Raw genomic sequence first — 25,000 nt, 5'->3', positions numbered from 1 at the left:
TCTTTCCTTGGAACATGAGGTCTTGGGATGTTTGCCTGTATTTTTTCAGGGCCCTGGAGGGAGATCTAGTACACATGTTATTGGGGAGGCCAAAACAGAACCTTAGTTGAGCTCCCACTTTTGGGAGGTGAGCTCCCAGCTCTTTTCTGGTAGCCCCCAAGGGTCACTCAAAGGCTCCAAATGGAGCAGTTGTCAAAACATATTTTCCTAAGACCTGGTGCTTTTCTCTATTTGGCAAAACATGGGTAGCAGGTATCAGGAGAAGCCATTTTTTCTCATTCTAAAAGCTCTGCCTCCCCAACTCCCTGATATTTTCCACCAACTTTATAAAACAAATTCTCTACAAATGCCAAGTTGCCTCTTAAGAGATGTTGTAGTCGTCTTCCAGTAACTCACAGAGAAGGCAGTGCTTACACATAGACAGATAACGTAGTGTTTTAAAAAGTGCAAGGAGTCAAGAAAACCTGGGTTCTAGCCCCAACTGGTATGTGACCTTGGGACAGGCAGTAGCTTTCCTTCTCTGGGCCTGCGTTTTGTCACTTGTTCAATAAAGGGGCTGGGTTAGATTCATCCACCCATTCATTCAACCAACATTTCTTAAGTGACTACTATGTACAAAGAACCACACTTAAAGTGTAGGGGAGGTAGACATATCAGGTTTAAATAAGATACAGACTCTACTCAGCTGGAATTTGCAATCTGGTAGGAAGATCCGATTTAAAAATACAGATGAGTATAGTTCCTTATAGGCAGCGAAGTGGCTCAGTGGATGGGTGCCTAGGCTTGGAGTCTGAAAGATCTGAGTTCAAATACAGCCTTGGACACCTACTAGCTGTGCGACCCTGGGCAAGTCACTTAAGCTTGTTTGCCGTAATGCGCCAGGGAAGGAAATGATCAACCACTCCAATATCTTTGTCAAGAAAACCTCATGGAAAGCAGCCGCATGCTATGCTCTTCAGGGTCACAAAGAGTCCGACCCAAATGAACAACAACAATAGTTCATAATATTACATGACAAATGCATTCCAGATTCATCCAGTTAGACTAGATTTAGCTCTCGTTAAACTAACCAGGGGTGGGGAACCTGCAGCCTCGAGGCCATATGACAGGTCTTTGGGTGCAACCTTTTGACTGAGTCCAAGTTTTATAGAACGAATCCTTTTATTAAGGGGATTTGTTCTGTGAAGTTTGGATTTGGTCAAAGGGCTGCCCTTGAGGACCTAGAGGGCCACATGTGACCTCAAGGACACAGGTTCCCCACTCCTGGAAAATGATCTCTAAGATTCCTTCAGGCTCCGAACCCCTGATTCTAGAGAATCACTAATGTGATTTTATTGGAGGGGTGCTAGGAAGTCTCCCCCCTCCCCCTGTGGGTTCATAGTCATTAGAGCTAGAAAGGACCTTATTAATTATATAGTCTAGCCTTCTCATTTTACAGAGAAGGAAAAGAAGGCCCAGATATGGAAATGACTTGCCCAAGGACACATGGCTAGTCAGTGATAGATCCTGACACTCTGGTTCTCTTCCCTGAGAAGATCTAAGCACTTTAGTATTGATCCTGATAAAATTAGCCTTGCCAGAAGAACTACAAATATAATAAAAGGGCATCACCTACTCCACCACCTCCAACAGCATCTACTAAATTAATCCTGTTAAGTTCTGCTGACTTTTAGGGAGCAAATGTTGTGAAACATATCCTTGGGCAAGTCTCTTCCTAGCTCCAGGCTCGGTTGACATATATAAAATGGGAGGTTGGATTGTATTTTGTTTAAGCTTCCTTTAGGCTTAAAAGTCCTATGATATTATGAACTATCAGTACAGAACAGGCACAGAAGTAGAATTACAAAGTTAGGAAAACTTGTGTTTGTCCCCAATTCATCACACACTCCTCTCTCTAAGATCCCTCCCTTCTCTCCCCTAGATTAAGTTCTAAGTGTGTTCCTATTACCTCCTGGATGCCCAGATCTTTCTCATTGTAAACACACACACACACACACACACACACACACACACACACACACACATCACCAGCTATTGCTGATGTTCCCATGAATTATGAGACTTCCTCCTTTCCTTAGCTGTATAGCATAACAATAGAATTCATTCTTCCTAAATAAAAAGCAGACATCAAATTGTAACTAAGGAATCATATTTTTAATAAAATCCTAATTCTGTTTTCAGATGAAGGAATTTTGCCTCTGCAGGACTCAGCATGGACAGAAATCTCTATGGTTCACTTTCTCAGGATAAAAGGCTAAGAATGATTGCTGTCATAGGAAGAATGACTGCTGGGCAGCATTTCAGACTGTTTTTTCATTTGCTGTTGTGCTCTTTCTTTTTCAGCCATGGGATCACCAAAAGAAATCTCCTTCTCCGACGTCACTGAAAACTCTGCCACTGTTAGCTGGTCGGCGCCCACATCACAGGTGGAGAGCTTCCGGATCACATATGTTCCCATTGCAGGAGGTGAGAGAGTCTGGGGCTGAGAGGATAGAACTGAGGGACCCTGGAAATTTGGGGTAAATCGGTTAAAGGAATCTGATACCTTTTAGATCTTTACCAAAGGGAAGAAAGTTCCTCCTGTTTCCCTCCTTTTTGAGACTAACTCTGAGAGAGCTACTATATAAAATGGCCTTGGTAAACTCTAGGATCTTAGAATAACAGCATGGAAGAATGAATCAATGAATCAATGAATGAAAAGCCCTTACTGAAGATTACTATGTGCCAAGCACTATGCTAAGCGCTAGGTATACAAATAGCAAAAAAAAAAGACAATCCCCATTTTCAAGGAGTTTTATTCTAATTGGGGGACACAAAAAATCTAAGTCCAGCAAATAGCAAATTCTGGGAGTCCTTAGGGTACATCAGCAGATCAGATGGCAATGTTCAGTGTTTGTGGGTCTAGAAAAAGGAAAAGCATGACAGCTGGTAAGGCCCAGAAGACCTTAGGTGAATGCCAGGATTTAGAGGTCCTCCACTTCACCACAATTGGTGACTCCTAGCTCATACAAGTGGTGTGAGCAGGCATGCCACACTTCCCATCGGACCTCCTGGTATGGAGTCTGGGCAGCCCTGGGTTAGGGGAAAGACTAAGGAAAGGCAAGGCAGGATGAATACTTTAAAAGTCATTTAATCCAACCTTCTCCCCAGTGTATGAACTCATTCAACAACCTTCTTCTCACATGTTGAAGATATTGTAGGCTTCCATTCATGACACCCAAATCTCAGTGGTTTAAAACTAGTAAGACAAAGGCTTTGGTATTAATTATAGGGCCCACCTCCCTAAAAGCTCCTGATCTGAGGAAACTGTGTGTCTATCAGTGGGTAGATTCCTCCAGGTCACACCTAAATGTAGACAAGTACTAACTCCCTAGATATACTCTTTGTTCATCAGTCTTTAAGAGCCAGGTACCTATCAACTGGCAGAACCACATGTAGAAAAGTCATTTTACTTTTCTTACAAAGTAACCCTGTAGGGCTCTATGCCCCAAAATGCCTTTGTTCCAGGCAAAAGCAGCTGAAGACTTTATTATGGACCCCTCCTCCACTCACCATTACAATTAAATATTCTATTCATTTTTACAAAAAAGGCACATAGAAATAAGATGTCACAAAATTCTCAGTATTGTTGACTGGAAGAAAGCAGATGCCAAATATAATGACTCTCTTCCCCTATACAGTGTCTAATGGTATCCGCAGAGTCCCAATTCTTGAGTTAATAATAGCTAATAATAGTTCATCTTTATAGAACACTTTAAGGTCTACAAAGGGCTTTGCATATGTTATCTCATCTGATTTAAGTCGGTGATGGGACCTTCTCAGGCAGAAACTGGTATGTTTATAACACCCAGGCCAACATGTCTGGTGGATAGAACATCTAACACAGAGACAGTGGAAGATATTCTGAGAAGAAAAAATAAACTGTACCACATGCCAAGCTACTCCTGAAAGAAGACCTGCCATTTTAAGTTTGTTGTAACTTTATAGATTTTTTTCTCTCCAACCTAAGATTTTTTGGCATTTGTACCAGTGGAAAAAACATTTTAGGAAAATAAAGCTTTTTCACTGGAAAGCTGGAAGCAAATGATAGCTTAAGGAAATAATTTCTTTTTAAAAAAATGTATAGTTGCATTTCAAAGACAGGCTGCTGTGTGTATGTATGTATGCATGTGCATGTGTGTGTATGCATGTATGTGTGTGTGGACAGCTACCTAAAAGGGGGGCAGAGATTCCAGCCTCGTCCAGGGCTCATCTGATACCTGTTTCTTTTGCTATGTTCCAGGAACACCTTCAGTGGTGACAGTGGATGGAAGCAAGACTCAAACTGGGCTGGTGAGACTGATGCCTGGAGTGGAATACCTTGTCAGTATCATCTCAATCAAGGGCTTTGAGGAAAGTGAGCCTGTGACAGGAACTCTCACAACAGGTACCATTTCATCAAGCAGTGTGTCCTTTCCCATGGCTTTATCTTAATTTTTCTGACAGCATCCTCTCTCATATCATAGCAACAGAGAATATTTGCGACCCAGTACATCTTTTATTCCCTGACTCTTGACTGCCCCCTTAAATTTTAAAAAGTGACATTTATTAAGCACCTACTATATGCAACATACTGTGCCAGGCGCTCAAGATTCCACTGCAACATTAATATTCCATGAATGGATAAGCTTCGTACAGGGAACAAAAATGTAAGGTGGTTTTAGTACCATCACTGACACAGGAGAATCTAGAAGGCAGCTACAAGGGATAGGGAAGGAAATGTGCCTTTACCAAGTGCCTACTGTGTACCAGGCACTGTGCTAAGCACTCTATAAATTACGTTTCATTTGGCCCTCAAAATGATCCTGGTAGGTAGGTGCTATTACTACTCCCATTTTGCATTTGAGTAAACTGAGGCAGACAGAGAGCTGAGTGATTTGCCCAGGGTCATATAGTCATTAATTATTTGAGGGCAGATTTGAACTCTGGTCTTCCTAACTCCAGGCCCACCCCGGTGCCATCAGGAATAGTGGATAGGGTGCTGTATTTGGAGTCAGGGAGAATGAACTCAAATTCTGCCTCAGACACTGAGTGGCTATATCACCCTGGGCAAGTCACTTAACCTCTAATGACCTCTCATGCCCCCCTCTCCCTGATCTTTTCAGCTTCTTTTCCTCTGTTATCTCCCCCAACCCATTCAATTATAAGCTCTTTGAGGGCAGGGAACTATCCTTTTTATTTGTATTTGTAACCCTAGCACTTAGCACAGCACATGGCACATAGTAGGTACTTACCTCATGGTTATTGACTATTACTGACTATTGACAGTTTCCTCGTGTTTGAAATAGGGATAACAATAGCAGCCGCCTCCAGGATGATGATGTGGATCAATGCTTTATAAACCTTAAAGCACAATATAAATATTGGTATTGAAATGAAAGCACTCGGAAGATCAGAGCTGGAAGGAACCTTAGGACAGAGAATACTAGAGCCAGAAAGGGCAATAGATGTCACATTAAGTCCAACCTTTTCTTTGGAAAACAAGGAAATAAAGGCTCATACCTATCCAGATCTCTCTGACACAGCTCCCTCTTTCTCTTCAGCTCTGGATGGCCCATCAGGCTTGGTAGCAGCTAATATCACCGACTCTGAAGCCCTGGCCATGTGGCAGCCAGCCATTGCTACAGTGGACAACTACGTCATCTCCTACGCTGGGGACAAAGGTAATGTCACATGGCAAAGTTTCTCTCCCTTCTTTCCACGGCACTTAAAAAACTTAGTTCTCTCATCCCACCAGACATTCCATCTTTTCACTGTCATATTTAGGAAAAAGCAATAGCTCAACAGGTCAGTAATTTTGGATTACAGGACATTGCTCCAAAGTCTCCATTTTTTTCTTTAGCAATCCTGGCTGAGGTTATCAGAAGATTAGAGTATTTTACCCATACTCCTCTGCTTGATGTTAAGCAAAGTACGAGAATATTGTGGTTTCATCAAATGAATTCAGTAGGAATATTCCATCCAGGTGAAAAAATGAAAAGAAAATCTCTAGCATCTCTCTGATTGTCCAAGTTTCCAAGTTTCTGGCCTACATGGAGCCCACATCACTTCATCAAAGTGAAGGGGCTCTTTGGAAGAGGACAGCTTTCTGGACATCACTCACCTCCAGCAGAGGAAGTGGGAGACACAGAAGCTTGGCCCACAGACCCCAGCTGATCTGGGAAGGCCAAAATACACCACCACTCCACATAGAGTCTCCAGAAGAAGTCAGCAGCAGCAAGATTTGATTTTTTTTATTCCTCTTCCTCTTTGCAACTGCTAAAAAGAATGATAAGTGCAGGCAGAGAAAGGGAGATTTTTTTTCTGAATCCCTAGGATGTTTTCTTATAATCCCAGAAATCCAAACCAAGAGAATAAATGTTGATTCATAGAACCAAGACCCAAAAGAAATCATGATGAACCTAATGAAAATCAGGAGGGCAGGAATGAAGATATATCTCTAACATCTATATCGTTGTGGTTTGGTTTTTGTGGGACTGTGTCTTGAGCAGGGAAGACGAAGGGAAATAACTAATCACATCTTCTCCAGTAGATATTTTTGATCCTTCCACTTACTGTGTTGATTTAAGAGTGGCAAACTATTGGAAAGGGTTAGCAATTAAGGAGGGCAAGGGAACTGGCCCATGGAAGAAGGCAGGAAATAGTGCAGATGTAGTATACCTAAGGAGGAGGAAATCTACTTGCAAAGTTATTATACTGCCTTCCATTTTTTTAAGTTAGTCTGGTTAAAGAACTACTCAGGTCTGTAACATGTGGAACGCATCTTCTGTCCCCAAATTCACCTTCTGATTTCATGCCCAGAAAAATCCAATTTCATTATGATAAATCCTTTGTATCAGACTTGAGAGAAATGTAGGCATATGAGTCCCTTCAGAAATCAAATTGGATTTCCCCAGAGGGTCACTAAAGGTTTTCATCTTCGAAGGAGCTGAGTTTTCTGCTTTCCAATACGGTTAATGTCTCAAACTGCACTTTAACTGTCCGTATTCATGTCTTTGATGTTTAGTGCCAGAAGTGACTCAAACAGTATCTGGGAACACAGTGGAATATGCTTTGAATGACCTTGAGCCTGCAACAGAGTATACGCTAAGGATCTTTGCAGAGAAGGGGCCCCAGAAAAGTTCTGTGATCACCACTCATTTCACAACAGGTACTAATTAATGTTGACAGCTTTGCCTAGAGATTAATCCTTCCTTGTGTCCAATGTTAAACTGCACATACCAGCAGCAACAGAAACCATTAATGCCTGTTCTTTAAAGACATCAAAAAATACACTACAAGCCTATTCCACATTTAACTGAAATAAACTTGTTCTCTCAACAGACTAGGGAAACTATAACTGGAAAGCCCTTTAAGTAGAGATCAGACCACTTTGACCCTAAAAGCGGCATTTTAAAGACTTACATTATATGCAGGGAAACTTTTGAAGAGATCTTTGCAAGCAAGATTTCCCAGGTGCCCATTATACTTTTATACATTACAATCTTTTTGTGAACTTTAATGAAAATGGTGACTGTGTTCTCCCAGATCTCATTCCTCAGTGGTAAGTGCCAACACCAATTTCCACCTGCCCTTTTCACCAAAGACTCACAGTATTTTAGGGCTTAAGGAAAAGGACCTTATGGATCAAAACTCCATTTTACAGATGAGGAAAACTAAGGTCCATATGCTGTTAGCTGTCTATGGTCACACAGGTAGCAAGTAGGGAAGCTCCTGAAGAAACTCAAGGAGATTTTAATTTATGCCTCCATCAGCATACTTCTACTAAAACCTCCCCCTTCCAAGTCCAATTATTCCCAAGTTTCAAGGGCTTTCTGAAAAGAATAGATCCTCTGGTCGTTATGTGAATTTATGGAACTCAGATAATTTTAGTCCTGGCTCTACCATACCTTCTCTGGGCTTCAGGTTTTACATCTGCAAAATCAAGGGATTTACATAAGATATACTCTAAGATCCATTCCAGTTCTCACAATCCAAGATTCTTTTATTCTATACATTTCTGGAAGAGGGGTTTAAATTTGGAAATCATGTGAGTGCCCTGTAAATTCTTCTTTTCAGTATTGAATATCAATCAAAGCCACAAAGATGAGACCTGTGCCACTGGTCCATCTGATTGAATGATTTCACATCATTTATTTCTCCATATTAAGTTTACCTTTGTAAAATTAAGGGTAGGGAAAGGGAGCTAGATCAGATGATTTCCAAGGTCACTTCTAGCTCTAGCATCCTAATGTTTTACAGCATATGGACAAAGCCTGAATCTATGATCAAGTTTACTACAACCACCAATAGAAAGTTTATTCTACAGAACTACTTCTAGTCACAATCAATTTATTTTTTCTGGACTTTGGACAACCTTTACTTTGGCCACTATAGAAGTTGTATAATTCATGAAGAATTCAAGAGTCCACAAACAAGTACAGAAACATAAACTACTCAGATAGCCCATTCAATTTGCCCATGAAGACATTTTTGAAACCCCCCCCCCAAGCAAATATTCCCTATTCACCTTAGACTTGTACCATCTGAGCAAGTCTTATCATGGATGATTGGTGAGATCCAGATGTTCTGGGTCTTCTTATTCTACCTGGCACTGGTATCTTGCCATCTTCTCTGCCATTGGCCCCCTTCAGGAACCATCACAGGCAATTATTATTTGTCTTAGGCTGTATGAGTATAGCGAGGGACATTCAAGATCATTTGTTCAATTCTATCATCTTGCAAGGAGGCAAACTGAAGCCCACAGAGAGAGAAAGAGCTTGAGCAAAGTCCTACACTGAGTTAGTAAATGAGTAAGATTGACAATGGAGGTCTCCAGGTTCCCAGCCCAAGGATATTCTAATGCATCATTCTGCCTCCTTTCTTATTAAAAACCTTGTCTTTTCTAGACCTAGATTCTCCAAGAGATTTGGTGGCAACTGAGGTTCAATCAGAAACTGCACTATTAAAATGGAGGCCTCCTCGTGCACCTGTTACTGGGTATCTCCTCATCTATGAATCTGTGGATGGAACCATAAAGGTACAATTGTGTTTGGATTTTCTGAACAACTTGTCGCCGACATTATTTATCATTCGGATTGTTTCTTATGTAAAAGAGAAATAAGCGGATAGCTGATATAGTAGATAGAACATTGTACTTGGAGTCAGGAGGATGAGTTTAAATTCTGTCTCAGATACTTCCTAGGTGTGTAGCCCTGGGCAAATTATTTAAACTCTCTTACCCTCAGTATCTTCATCTATAAAATGGTCATGATAATAATAAGAATACCTATTTCATAGAGTTGTTGTAAGGATCAAATGACGTATTATATGTAAAGCATTTTGCAAGCTTTAAAACTCTATAAAATGTTAGTTATTATTATTATATAACAACTCATCCTTCTACAGAGAAGTAAATAAAAAGTACTTTCCTTGTCTCGAGGCAGCTGGGTGGTACAGTGAACAGTGCTAGGTCAGTGCTAGGTCAGGAAGACCTGAGTTTGAATTTGACTCAAAACATTTACTAGTTTGGTCAAGTCACTTAACCTCTGTCTGACTCAGTTTCCTCAACTATAAAATGGAGATAATATCATCTACCTCCCAAGGTTGTTGTGAGGATGAAATTAGTTAATATTTATAAAGCACTTAGCACAATGTTTGGCACATTGTAGAGCTATATAAATGCTAGCTACCATCACTATTATTATCACTACTACAACTCTTTGAAGTAGGTGATACAAGTAGCACTATCCCCATAGTGAGAACTGTTCCTCCTAAACCAGGGCTCAGAAAATTAAATGACTCACTAAGGACCACATCGAGTGCTAGACCTACAGTCAGGAAAACTCATTTTTGTGAGTTCAAATCTGGCCTTGGACACTCACTAGCTGTGTGACCCTGGGCAAGTCACTTAAACCTATTTGCCTCAGTCCTTCACCTGTAAAATAAGCTGGAGAAGGAAATGACAAACCATCCCAGTATCTTTGCCAAGAAAACCCCAAATGGGGTCATTGGAGAGTCAGACACAATGGAGAAATGACTGGTTTAAGGGCCACGCAGCCAATAAGTGTTGGAACTAGGTCTCAAACTCAAGTCTCTTGACTCAAAGTCTAGTGCTCTCGCTATTCTACTCAACTCCAGATCCTATAGGCCCTCCCTGAATCTGGTGGTCCTTGGGTACTTTATGTTTTGTTCAGGAGAGAAATAGTTCCTCTTCTGCCTCTTCACAGAAACACATACTTACATTTTTAAGATGTTAAAAAAAGTTTCACTGACATTAAAATATATGTTTTAAGTATAGGAAAAAAGTAGCTACTTATCTTTAAGGTAAAAAAAATCATAATTTTACTTGAAATTTCATAACTAGGGAAGGTATGATATAATTAGGTAAGTCTCAAGATAATCTAGGGAAGTAGCAATACCCTCGTCCTTTTCTTACAGTGATCAGTCAGTGGATCTGTGGTTGCATATGTGTATATTTTCCCATCAGTGCACAACCTATCCATCTACACCTTTGTATCCTGTGTAATTCTTGTCCATGTCTTTTCATGACCTCCCTGGAGAATTTACCCAATGTTCTGGTAGCCTTCCTCTGGTTCAAGCTGTCCATCTGTTATCCCTCATGCTATACAAACAAGACACCTCCTTTTCTAATCAAGCCTGTCTTTGATGATGTCTTTTCTTCCAGAAAGGTCATCATTGGTTATATGCTGCAGCTTATTTATACCCACTAAGCATCCTTCCATTGCCATTTGTTTTCCCTATCTAACTTTCTTCCTCAGATAGATGCAGCTAAAGTCTAAGAAAATCAGTATCGTAAGCTATACAAGATCATATACGTAGAGATGACTTTCTTTATAAAATAAAGTCATGTGAAAAGGATAATGATATACATTCAGTCTTCATTTTGTCATTATCCTAATACCAACCTGCCTCTAAATTGCTTAGAAAAGCTTTTCCTAAAACATCTATGGGCAACTGATAAGTAACTATCTGGTTACAATGTAATGAATACAGAAAGACATGACAGCAGCTTGCTCATATACATTCAAGGTAACATTCATGAAGGACTCAGGAAGTTCACAGATATTAAATGAATAGCCAGGGACATTTCCTGTTCATACCTGACTTGTCCCAGATACATAGAGGACCCAATGTTGCAAATCCTGTTCAAAAAATAATACATAAAGGAGAACTATGGTGTTGGTATCATTTCTATTTTGATTGAAAAAGACAATGAATATAATAAAAAATGACTTAAAAAGGGGATTCCATGGTGCATGACAACTACAGTACATATTTCACATAATATTTTATATTATAGTTATCTATCTGTGTTTTTCTGATCACTCTACTAAACTAAGATACATGATAGTGTCTTCTCTATTTTTTTTTAATCTTCCTAACACCTGGCACAGACTCAGTGCTAAATGAATGGTAGATGAGTAAATGAATGAATGAATAGTATAGGGTGATTTCTCAGAAGAGCTTCACATTATTTATAAGAATATCCTTTGAGACTTTGGTTTTTCTTTTTTTTGAGGGGAGTGGAGGAGAAGGAGGAGATAAAACTTCATCAAGTTGATAATTTACTTCTTGGAGGTGTCTCTAGAGCTATATTAAGTTATTCATTAGCACTTAAGCAATAGTCATTCATTCACTGGAATTCGTTAGACATGGCCAATTATCACAGCAAAGAACATTAAAATAATCCAAATGAGGTGGGCCAAGGGCTCATTCTCCTTCTGGTATATTATTACCAGTATCATTCCTGAAGTATTTAGCCAGCTTTGGAAATCTATTCACTAGCTACAAGCGTTTATCTAGATAGCCATCTGTTCTAAAACAATCTCTTGAGGGAATGGTCGTAGCATTAGTGAAAAGTAAGCTATATTTTATTTGGGATTTCATCTCTGAAATGTTTGCCAAATAGACAGACAGACAGATAGGTAAGTAGATAGATAGATAGATACATAGATAGGTAGACAGACAGAAATAGAGACTTAAATAGTAGATTGCACACAGCTGGTGCTTAATAAATATCTGTTGAATGATTGGGTTGATTTAATACAAAAGCTGATTTATTAATACAAAAAACACCACCTTATATTTGCATAGCTCTTTCCATTTTTCAAACCACCTCACACATATTAACTCATTTCATCTTTTAAAACCCCCTTCTGTGGTAGAAATGTAATGATACACAGCTGGTTGCCAAATCTTTTGACTCTAAATCTAATGCTCTTTCCACTGCATCCCACAGCTTGGGACCCCAACCAAATTTTTGTGAAGTCTTCCCTTTCCCTGAATATGATCTCCCCGTGTATTTTGAAGGTGCTGCCCCTTCCAAAGACATTCTCCCTACAGGGGCTGATTGGACAGTAGTTTACTCATTGCTCTCTGCAAAAACCATACAAAGCTTTTGATGGTTGAACTAGTGATTGTTTGGAATTCTGTACAATATATTTCTTTTGTTTTTGAAAGGAACAATGGGATAATTTACACTTAATTTAAACCCTGGATGCCAAATTTAAATTCTAGTACACTGGATCATACATCTAGAAATGGAAGGTACCTCAGATGCCATATTGCCCAATAGCTTTATTTTACAGATTAGGAGAGTGACATCCAGGGTAAGTGACTTTTCCTAGGTCATCAAAGCAGGTAGTATCAGAGGTGGAATTTGAACCAGGTTCTCTGACTCTAGAGCCAATTCTCTTTCCACATTCAGTTCTGTACGTATCAGGGTTGGGAGAGGGGAAAAAGAAGGATATCTTCAAAATTGAAACTGATGAACTCAGCAGAACTCAGGAAGATAGTCCACAATGCCATATTCGAATTAGAATGGCAGCTAATATGTTGCGAGAAAGAGCAGATATCTGTGCCAAAGAGTTACCACTCCTGGTTGTGCCTCCATGTTTAGAAAGAAGATATCCTGTAACACTGAATCTGTGGCCACCTCCAAGTCAAGCCCACGTCATCACTTCCTCATTAGCCCTTATCTAGACTATTACCACAGCTTCCTAACAGCTCCCATTACCCCCATCCCCTGCTCTTTCCAATCCAGTCTACACACACTTCCAGAGGAATCTCCCTGAAGGGCTACTAAATGGTATTTTAATCATTCACTTAATCCTGTATCTTCCACTAAACTGTAGGATCCATTCAAACTCCCCCATTCCACCCTTCCAGTCTTATCTCCTATTATTGTCCTAAATGCAACCTATGTTTCAATCAACCTGCCAAATGATGTAATTTACTCAATTACATTTCTTGATAAGACTTCTATCTTTGCTTTTCAAAACCTTACCCATCCTTCAACTCAATAAAGTGTATATTTATTACATACTGCCTAGGCTTGGAGATATGAAAAGAAAATAAACAAGATAAAAATGAAAATAGTGCCTGCCCTCAAGGGGCTTAAAGTCTACTGGTGGTACAACATGGAAACAGACAAATACAAGATCACTGGCAGTTGTACATCACCTGATGCTAGAGGGAGGAGAGAGTAGACTTTAGGCATGGGGGGGGGCAGGGAGGCAGAACAAAGGCACACAAATGGGACATAGAATGTCAACATCAAGGAGAAATTAGCATCCTGGTAGGGCTACATTGAAGAGTGTATTATGAAGGGGAACAAGAAAGGGGCATGAATCTAGAATTACAGGTTAGGGCTAGGTTGTAGAGGACTGCGAAGTTGGTCTTTCATCTCAGAAACAGAAAGGAGTCACTAGAAATATTTCAGTAAAGGGCAGCATTGGGAGACTGTGTGGAAGATGTAACAGAGAAGGGAGATACTAGCAATGACACAAGCAATGAAGACGCTATTGCAATAGTGCAAGCAAGAGGTGATGAGGGCCTAAAGGATGGTATTGACTGTGTGAATGGGGAAAAAGGACCAAGGCAAGAAGTTGTTGTGGTAACTGACTAAATACATGGGTTGCTGATCTGCAATGGTGGATGGAGTTTCCTCACCAGAGATTCCTTACACAGATGAAATTTTAGGCTGATGACTTTGCTCAGCTCTGCCTTACTTAGATCCAATTCACACGCAAGTCAAGACTTACCCTTGTGATGTCATTGGTTCTTTTTGAGAATGACAAATGTAAACAACAGATTCAGCCAAACACACACACTTAGGTATACATATCCCTACATATTCGTTTATATGACCACACATGCTTTCAAGGGAAAACGACAAAATTATATATTCAAGCACTGAAAACTGAAAACAAAGAGATGAAAAATACTATCAATAATAAAATAAAAAATTTTCTAAGAACACAAGTTAATGATTAGTTCTATTCATTAGGGATCTCTGCTTTGCAAAACAAAAAAGAAAGAAGGAAAAAGCCTAATGTTGTTTACTGTCTTCCTAGGAAGTCATCTTGGGACCTGACACAGATACCTACAGCCTCACAGAGCTGAGCCCATCCACACACTATACAGCCAAGATCCAGGCCTTGAAGGGACCCCTGAGGAGTAAACTCATTCAGACCATTTTCACAACAAGTAAGAAGTGTAAATGCAAATGAAAAGAAGAGTGTACATGATGGGGTTAATTCTGTTGGTGTTCCCCTGCTCAAGCATAAATAGCTTTCTATCCATTAGTTATTCAGAAATAGAATAGGCTGCCTCATAAAGTAGAGGGATTAGACCTGTTCTGCCTAAGCCCAGGGGGCATAACTATGAGCAATGAGCTGCAAGGAGGCAGAAGTTGGCTCAATGTAAGGAAAAACCTCCTAATAATCAGAGCTCTCCAAAAGTAAAATGTGTGTGCTATCCTTAGAAGCAATAGCTTTCCCCACCCTTGGGGTCTTTAAACAGAATTGTGTGTCCACTTATTGGGGATATTGTAAATATTGTAAATTGTAATTAGATAGGAATGTGTCATACTGGATGATCTCTGGTGTCCTTTCCAGCTCTGAGATTCAGTGAATTAATGATGTTTTAGAAGGGATTTCATCACGGGGCAGGAAGTTGAATTCAATGACATCTAAAGTATCTTCCAACAAGATTCTGTAATTCTTTGATAAGCAAGATTTAAGTTTAAACTTTTCCCTGTTCCTCCATCTTCTCACTTCACCTAAATCAGTCCACTTTATAAGATTTTTTTTCTGTGTTCTTGATTCACAGTTGGACTCCTCTACCCATATCCCAAGGACTGTTCACAAACAATGCTGAATGGTGAAACAGCCTCTGGCCTCTACACTATCTATCTGAATGGAGATAAGGCCCAGGCACTAAATGTCTTCTGCGACATGACCTCTGATGGAGGTGGATGGATTGTGAGTATAAATGAAGCAGATCATATGTCTTACCTCCATTTTTCTACAAGTAGTCTCATCATGGCAATACTAAGCTATCAGTGCAAATGTGTCCAGGAGTCAGCTTCCTCTCTTACCTGCATAATCTCAAAACCACTATCCAGCTGCCAAAGGAATTTTATTCCTAAATAATATCCTGGGAAAAGAAACCAGCCAATCAACCAGAAAGTACTTATTAAGCATCTATTAGATGTCAAGTGCTGTTCAAAGACACAAATGAAATAGTTCCTGCCCTCAAGGAACTTACATTCATTCAATTGAGAGAGACAGGATGTATACCTATAACTATATAACAAATAAATACAAGGTAATTTTGGAGGGACAGACTGTAGCATCTGAGGTAGAATAGGGGTTGAGGAGAGGAAGTTGAGAAAGGGACACCAGTAATAGAAGCCAAGAGGGATAGTGAAGCTCCAGCTAACAGCTACAGTTTTCACAAGAGTTGAAATTCAAGGAAAAGTCATCAGTGACCCAGTAAGATGGCAGGAAGGAAACCCTGAACTCCACTTTCCTGTGTTTATTTGTCCCTGGATATAAGCACAATTCATTTTGAAACTTCTTGAGGTCTTTCTTATTCTCATATCAAGTGGCTGGTGGTCTCCACATTTCCATACAGGCTCTCCAAGGTCCTCTCATGATGCTGGAATAGCTTAGACCCTGGGGAAGCTGAAGCGATTATTCACAGAAAGAAATTTCATCTTAGCTAGAAGGAGGCAGTGGAAAGATTAATAAACCTGCTTATCCTTCTCAGTAGGTATAAGAGAGAGAGAGAAAGAGAGAGAGAGAGAGAGAGAGAGAGAGAGAGAGAGAGAGAGAGAGAGAGAGAGAGAGAGAGAACTATTTCCCTGAGAATTACACAAGAAAAAAATAGCAACAAATTTACAAATAGCTCCAATAAAGTCACATCCCCAAATAATAATTAGACTATTAAGGAGAACAACTACTGAATTCTTATAGAAATTATTTCTCAGTGGCCCCATGGTGGGGTAGGTGGGGGGAGTCTGCAACAAGAAAGAGGGGAGGAATTGCTTCATGCCTTTAGCTCAATGATGGTGAGTCAGAACAAACAAACAGGACCTCTGTCAGTCAGAGCCAATGTAGAGCATTACAATCATATGAGAAGAGGAGGCCCAGAGAGAGTATAGAGCACTAAGGGAGGTACCTTGCAGCCCACACCTGAAACAGGGGCTGATGTAAGTGATGGCTCATCATCATCATCAGGGGGAGAGGAATTGACTTTCTTTTTGCTATGGCTTCAATCATATCCTTTATTGCAACTTCAGCATCACCAAAAATGATGATAATGTAGCACAGTGCCTGGCACATAATAGGTGTGAATAAATGCCTGACTGACTGTTGACTGACTGACTTTTGTATTGGGGTTTATATTTTCTAAAGGGCTTTCACATATTCTATCTCATTTGAGTCTCACAACATCCTTGTGCATGAGGTAGACCTGGTATTATCATTCCCAATCTACAGACAAGAAAACTAGTCTCTTTGGAGAACAGCATGGGGCAAAGAAAAAAAGATAGGATTTGGAAACAGAAAAACATGAGTTTAAGTCTCAATTCTTCCCCTTAATCACTGTGACCAAGGGCAAATCACAATACTTTGGAGCCTTCATTTCTTTTTTTCCCGTAAAACAGGAGTGATAATATTTATGCAATACATCTCATGGGGTTGTTAAAGAAAGAACTTTATAAATATTAAGACACTATAATTTCATTGTGACCTATTTCCTTCAATTGTATTAACATTCAAAGATACTTTTATTGCTGTTATAGGTATTTTTGAGACGTAGTAATGGACGTCAAGATTTCTACCAGAATTGGAGGACCTATGCTACTGGTTTCGGGAAACTCAAAGATGAATTTTGGCTTGGTAAACCTTCCCTGAACATTGCATGATTAATGTCTGAGAAAGGCAGCTATCATCAAGAAACCACCTCCTATCTCCCTTCTACCTCCTTTTTTTTTTTTGAAAATTTGGAATGTGGAGACAGTTTACTAAAAAAGGAGGAATACCACCACTAGCGAATACGTAAAGTCCAAATTTTAAAAACAAATTCATTTAAAAGCCGCTGAGTATTAAAGGTGCCATTTAAAGAAGAGGCTTTTGTTCTTCTGTCTTAAAAGTGAATTCATCCTTAAATTCATTCATTTATGCATGTATTAAATGCCTACTATGTTCAGAGACCAGTGCTTGAAGCTTCTGAGAGTACTAGACACATTCTTGTCCCTTTGCAAGGTAAAGGAAGTTACAGGAATGAGGATGATCCCCTGGCTTCCTATCCATTCATTTAAACTTTCTTATCCAACAGGGCTGGATAACATTCACAAAATCACTGACCAGGGGCAGTATGAATTAAGGGTGGACCTCAAGGATCATGGTGAGACAGCTTATGCCATCTATGATAAGTTCAGCGTTGGAGATGCCAAGTCCCGCTATAAGCTGAAGGTGGACGGTTACAGTGGAACAGCAGGTAGGGCCCAAGTGGGTTTTAGTATGTAAACAAGGGAAGCTTATAGGGTGGCTTCTAGGGCAGATCTCATCCTTTCAAGCCAGAAAGGGTAAGGTTTGTATTTAAGAACATACAATGTACTATAATAGCATAGTCTGGTACAAGTCTTGAAGACTCAGAATTAATTATAAGGGAGGATGTACTTTGCAACCCATCTTATACTACTTAATTCCAGGGGAAGTTTTCTGAGGTTTGAAGTAGCCTTCACTCTGTTTCATGATCCAACTCTGAATCAAAGCACAATGGAGAATGTGTGCCACTGATCACAATGAGCATTACAAGGAAAGCTGGTAGATGGTACCATGCAAGCCATCCTCCATTAGAAAAAAACAAATCAAAGGAAATGCATGCTCCCACTGAAGCTGATCCAATTAAATCATCTTTGCATCTTGGAAAGAGTCTGAGGGGCTGATGAAATGCCCTAATTTTGTACTGCTGGAACGTCGAAACCCCCAAAAGGAAAGCCATATTTTTATTCAGGGGATACCTATCCAAAATATCAGGGGAAACAAATGCAAAGATGAGTCTAGTTGGGCAGAAAGAAATGATAAGGACTGCAATTCACAGCAAGGTCACACAGCAAGCACGGTCATAAAGAAAACTAAAGACCAAATTAGGAGCCCTTTTGGTTCTAACATCACATCAAGTACCCTTAGTTTTGCTACCTGACAATCTTTTTGTAAATGGAAAAATGTTCAGGCTTAAGGTATGCTAAAGCAGCCCTCTGAAATACCCAGGAGGTGTAATGTTCAGAGCAGACAGAAACATTGTCTCCACCTAGCAGTGCTTTGGCTTTGTCTGTTCAATTCTGAAGTTATGAGAAAATGCACGGCATTGTTTCCATTCATAAAGCTAAGCCTCATAAGGCTGCTTTTTCCAGAACAACTATTATACACTTTTTTTTAAAGCACACACCAGACACAAGCAGACCCTTATTCCATCAATATCTGCCTGTCATTCACGTGCTTTCCATGGCATCAGCTATTAAGAATGTCTATGAATCTCTGTTACAACTTGCCTAATCATTTCGGTGGAGAGTGTCTCACATCTTGAAATCATTGAGTAAGCAAGCATTTTATATGGAACCAAGAAGAAAAGCTTAAGTGTCTGTAGAAATCAATAAATTTAACTGGAAAATAATAAATTAAACCAAAGAGACCCCCAAGTAGCTAATTGAACACATGTGTAGATGAGGTTGATGCCACAGAAATGAACTTTCAACAAAGAACCACTGGAGAATATGATGCTTAAAAATAATAGTCATTAAATGTGTCCGAGAGGAGTGCAGATAGACTGCTCGCTACACATCTCTCCTCTCCACCGCCATCCTCCCCTGTTGCTTTATCAGACTGTGATGAGAACCCTGAGTTCCCCAAGACTACATAACACAAGAGATTGCATGTTCTGCCAGGTACAGCTGAGAAGGAGCCAGTTACAAACTGTCTGTTGCCAGAGGATGAACGTAGGGCATTTAGGAGAGGCTCATCATCAGATTAACCACAGAAGGTGGTTACAGCAACAACAGCAGCTCAAAACAAATGTTTGCTCACTTGAAATCAGCCGTCATCTACACTGGTGGAGAGAGGGCCCATGACAAAACCACAAACTGAAGTATTAAGTTAATTCAGTTCAACAAACATTTATTAACATTTACTACATGTGATGCATTGTCAATAAGCATACAGTGGTAAGATGAATAAATGTGCTTTATATGCAGGCATATATGTAGAGGAGCTGTGATTTCAGGGTCATGAGGAGCTCCCTACACCAAAGCCAACTGGCAAACAGTCTATGACTTAGTCCGTAGATTTGATGGCACAAAGAGTTACTTATCCAAGATCACAAAGACAGTAAGTCGTAAAGGTGGCCTTTTAACTCTAGGTCTTGCTTGACTCCAAGCCAAGATATTAGCCACTAAACCACAACAATAACAACAACAATGCAAGAATGATAGTAATAAAAATGTTATCATTATTATCAAATAATAGCTGATGCTTAGATAGTACTTTAAGGCTTACCAAGTATTTAATATGCATTAATACATTTGATTTATTGCATGGATAATAGGTGGAGAGAGTATATATGTATATTTGAAACATATCTGTGAATTCTATCTGACAGTTTGACCAATGTCTTAAAATCTAGAAGGATTTACCTAAATATTAGGAATGTCAATATATGCATACATTATCAACATTCATAATGATTTCATGTTAAGATATAGACAAGAGTCACACCGGATGAAGAGACAAGGACAGAATATCCACGTCAGTGAAGTCACAGATCCACTAAATTCTTGGAACCTGGAATATTCTCCATAGAGTGGCTTGATCAATATCTGAATAGTTTAAATACTGAGAATAAAGAAGCTGATTACCTAAGAAAAAATATAATCTTCAGAAAAATATTCAAAAATAAATCTTCAAAAAAGCATAATCTTCAAAGTATAATCTTCTATTTCACTGCTTGGTATACTCCCAATTAAATACTCTCTGAAATAACTACAATAATACAGTCTCCAAGTTCAAAGTTACCTTCCATGATGTCAACCTTAAATGTGAAATAGCTGCCTGCTTCTCTAACTAGTCATTCCTAGGTTTGTCATTGACCATCAAAATTAGAAATGCATACTTCCTCATTTTTTTTCACTTCCTCATTTTTTTTTGCCCGAACAGGTGATTCCATGGCCTACCACAATGGTAGGTCCTTCTCTACATATGACAAGGACACAGATTCAGCCATCACAAATTGTGCTCTGTCCTACAAGGGAGCTTTCTGGTACAAGAATTGTCACCGAGTCAACCTTATGGGCCGGTATGGTGACAACAATCACAGTCAGGTAAATTTCTGGGGAGGCCATGAAACTTAGGGAGATAAATGTGCCTGACACAGTGCTCCATATTAGGAGATGGTGACAAAATAAGTGCTGAATTGGAGGAGAAAGAACATTCAACTCGAAATCACAAGACCAAGGTTTGACTTCAGGCTTTACCACTTGCTAGCTTTATGGCTCTGGGAGTCCCTTCACTTTTCTTGGATTTAGTTTTCTCAAATGTAAATATGGAGATAAAAATATTTAGAAATAATAAGCATTTACTAAGTACCTACTAGGTACCAGGCATTGAACCAAGTGCTGGGCATACAAAGAAAGGCAAAAATCATCTTCTTCTCTTAAAGAGCTCACAGCCTAATATGGGCGACAACATAAAAACAGCTATGTACAAACAAGATAGATAGAGGATAAATTGGAGATAATCCACAGGGGGGAAGGCATGATGATCAAAAGAAATTGGAAGAGGCTTCATGTAGAAGGTAAGATTTTAGCTGGGACTTAAAAGATTTTAGCTGGGGCAGTCAGAAGACAGAGATGAGGAGGGAGAACATACTAGGCATGGGGGCCAGTCAGTGAAAAAATTCAGAGTGTCTTGTTTGAGGAAACTTATGAAAAAGGGAGCTTCAGGATATCAGGGCTTCAGTGGTATTGCTTGCCCGATCATAACCCTTTAGTGAGGTTAAAAAGCCATAAGAGAACTTACAAAAACAGCTAGCCAAATCCCTTCATTTTATGGATAGTAAAACTGAGGCCCAGAAAAGGAAAGTGACTTGTCCACAGACACACACTTCAGTGTTGGTATGGCCAGGATTCTAGAATCTAGGTTTTCCAGGTACCTGGCTAGTGCCCATTCTGCTTCAGCTCACTGAGATTAGGCATTATTATACCACATCCAAGAGAATGTCATAGCCCTATCTTGTCTTTTAACATCAGTGCAGTAACAGAATAGCTCAATATTTTTAAAATGCTCCATGATATTATGTCCAAAGTGACCTTGGAACATAAAACTAACATTGAGAGAATCTCATAACTGGGAATATCAGAGCTTGGAGGGTCTAAGCTTGACAATAAAAGAGTTGAGGGGTATCTTAGAGCTATAACGGACTTTAGAATAGTTGGAAGAAACCTTAGAGCATAGAATGTGAGAGATAAAAGGGACATTGAAAATAATCTTGTCAACCATCTTATCCATTTTCAAGATGAGAAAACTAAAGCTTGGGGAAATCAACTGTTTGCCTATTATAACACAGCTAGTTATTGGCAAAGCCATGACTTTGAATCCAGGTCTCAGCAAAATAATGTACTGAAAAAACCTCTAGAGGTAGGATTGCTGGATGCTCTCTCCTGGTTGCTACCCTGCTTGGTCACTAATTAGCTACATAACCTTTGGTAATTTATTTCCCTTCTCTGGGCCTCAGTTCCCAAGAGAACCCAGCAGGAATAATACAAGGACTAGGTGATAGGAATATATATATATATTTTTGAAGGCCTGGAGGCCCAGGGTTCTCTCAATAACATCTTGTTATTGCTCACCAAGTAGGCAATGCTCTAAGGCAGTGGATGGAGCAGAACTTTTGAATTTATACAGCTCGAGGTGAGATTTGTTGTATGGAATGATTGTCCTGAGTGGCCCACACCAAGTTGTTCTGGCAGCAGATGAGTTTCCTGGGCTGTGTACAAAGTGAACATTACTATTTTTTAGCTCTGCTTATCCCTCACATACCTATTTTATACAAGTAAAGGCTTGGTATGATCTACTTTACTCTATTCAATCCATAAACACCCAGTGTTAGAAGAGCAGTGAGCTTAGGTTCCAGATTCCTTAGAAGACCATGGCTCAGATCCCAACTCTGTGATTTACTACCTATATTACCTTGGAGCAGGTACATCCCCTCTCTGGGCAACAATTTCCACATTATAAAGTGAGGGGTTGAATTTGATGTTCTCAGAAATCTCTTCCACCTCTAAATGAAATAATGGATCCTATGGTAATGGAGTGTTTGTCTGCCCACTGGAAACCAACTCAGACCATTTTCTTTTCCCCAGGGCGTTAACTGGTTTCACTGGAAGGGCCATGAGCACTCAATCCAGTTTGCTGAAATGAAGCTAAGACCCAGCAACTTCCGGAACCTGGAAGGCAGAAGGAAAAGGGCATAAACACTTCATGGACAACAGAGGGAAGAGCATTACAGGGGAGGGGAGGGAAGCCCAGAGAAACAGAGGATCTTACCAAAGCATCAAAACCATTGGCCCCAAACACTCTGCTGGGGCCACAGTGTTGATGACAGCATGAGCAAAAGTGCCGATCTCACACACTCTTCGGTAAAGTCCTTCACACCAAAGACAATGATCTCAAAGGGGTTTTCTTTTCAGTTTTCTTTGGGGTTTTTTGTTTGTTTGTTTATTTGTTTCTGCAAAACTCTTCCAGTGACAGTTTCATGGGATCTTTCTCTTCGGTGGCTCTGGGGAAGCACAGGGAGCAGGTTGTACATTGGTAGTTTGTTTTAGAACCAGCCATATTTTACACAAAATTGTACAATTAATTATCATTATTATTATTAGCTATAATTAAATACGTGTCATTGAAAGGCTTTTTTTACATTTCAGACAACAGAGACCAGAAAAGCAGTACCATTTCAACTGTAAGGATGCAATTAATATGATTAATATAATAATAATAATGATAATGATGATAATAATAAACTAAGCGTTTTAAAGAGATCCATGCTTTCCAAAACACAGCAGGACAGTGTCTGATTGTATTTTTTTTTAATAAAAGCACAATTACTTTTAAATATACTTGTTGGGCTTTCTTCCTACTTTAAATCTGTATTCTACCAGATCCAGCTTCCTTGAAGAAAAGGAAGAATGGGTCTCACTTTGAAGACCTAATTGTAACAGGGCCTGGACTCAGAAAGAACAATCAAGTTTCATGGTCTGTAAAATGAGGAGGTTGGACTCAATGACCTCTAAGGTTCTGTCTACTTCTGATATCCTATGAGTTCCTAAGTCACTGGAGTCTCATTTGTAATGTGAGTCATCCACTTGGTGAGTTATTAATAGCCAAGGTTGACAGGAACTTTGAAGAAAGTGTGCTGCTAGCTCCTGGTCTGAAGTAGCTGAAATGTACATTTAATGGGTCACTTTTTCAGTGTAATTGGCTGTCTTCCCTGTCAAAAAGTGAAAAATCACTAACAAAAGCAAGGAATACAAAACAGGGAAGGTTCATCTTAGGGTTCATTTTTTTTCCATCTGAGAACAAAGAGCCTCTACCCAATTCCTGTGAACCTTGTTCTTGAATCAAAGAAAACAAAAAGATAGTTTTTCTTAAAGGAGGATCTCTCTCTCCTTCTATGTTTCTCTTTCTCAAAACTGAACTTTTTGCCTCTGCTTCCTGATAAATGATGAGGGGAAAAGAACATGAATGACGATTAATAGCTATGATGAGGTCATTAAACATTAACATCATCGTGAAACACCATGTGGATGGAAGAAAGTCTGGACAGAGGAGTCAAAAGACAAAGATTTTGGTCCTTGATCCGCAATTTCATTTTCCTGACCTGAAAAATGGGTAAAATGATCTCTGCCCTTCTAAACCTGCCAGGATTGTTGTGAGAGTAAAATTAGGTATCTATGAAGAAGGGACTTAACAACTAATTCATTCACTCCACAGACATTCATCGAAAACTTATCATGCTTGGTGTCATGGGGCAGGAGAAATGTGAGGACGAATAAAGGCATGACCTCTGCCTTCTAGGGGTCTGCAGTGTAGTGTGAGGAATGAGGCATGTGAGAAATTTACTATAATATAAGGCAGGATCTTAAGAGATATGTAAACATGGAGTTCTAAACACCTAGAATAATGAGTCTAACAAACCATCTACTTAAATATAATAATGATTAAATATATGTGTGTATACATATGTGTATGTATATATGTGTAAACATGTATGTATCTCTATCTATCTATCTATCTATCTATCTACTATACTACTACTACCAGGCACTATGTTAAGCATTCTACAAATGTTATCTCATTTGATACTCACAGCAACCCCTATAGGTAGGTGCTATTATCTCCATGTTAAAGTAAGGAAACTGAGGCAAACAAAAGTTAAATGACTTGCCCAAGGTCACACAGCTAATAAGTGTATAAGACTTGATTTAAACTCAGGTCTTTCTGTCCAGGACTTTATCATAAATCATAAAAGAGTAAGGGAGAGGAGGGGGATTCAGAAAGTAGGCAAACTATGAGCAAAATAATTATATCAAGTGAAAATTGACTTAGGAAGAGACAGA

At 39.5% G+C, this 25,000-nt stretch overlaps 1 protein-coding gene across 1 annotated transcript in view; it reads left to right on the top strand.

Moving 5' to 3' along the window:
• TNC (tenascin C) overlaps positions 1 to 23,500 on the top strand; it is a 109,586-nt gene extending 86,086 nt beyond the window's left edge. Inside the window, 11 exon segments of the mRNA XM_036750602.1 lie at positions 2,344 to 2,466; positions 4,283 to 4,426; positions 5,583 to 5,702; positions 7,046 to 7,189; positions 8,928 to 9,058; positions 14,397 to 14,529; positions 15,154 to 15,305; positions 17,132 to 17,228; positions 17,668 to 17,829; positions 20,544 to 20,707; positions 22,748 to 23,500. Of these exon segments, the coding sequence (XP_036606497.1) occupies positions 2,344 to 2,466; positions 4,283 to 4,426; positions 5,583 to 5,702; positions 7,046 to 7,189; positions 8,928 to 9,058; positions 14,397 to 14,529; positions 15,154 to 15,305; positions 17,132 to 17,228; positions 17,668 to 17,829; positions 20,544 to 20,707; positions 22,748 to 22,858 (1,481 nt within the window). The 3' untranslated portion in view covers positions 22,859 to 23,500.
• The last annotated feature ends 1,500 nt before the right edge of the window (positions 23,501 to 25,000 follow it).

The sequence above is a fragment of the Trichosurus vulpecula genome, chromosome 3 (assembly GCF_011100635.1).
Source record: "Trichosurus vulpecula isolate mTriVul1 chromosome 3, mTriVul1.pri, whole genome shotgun sequence".
Lineage (NCBI taxonomy): Eukaryota > Metazoa > Chordata > Mammalia > Diprotodontia > Phalangeridae > Trichosurus > Trichosurus vulpecula.
The sequence above is the reverse complement of the archived record's forward strand: the minus strand, read 5'-3'. Positions and strand labels throughout refer to the sequence as shown.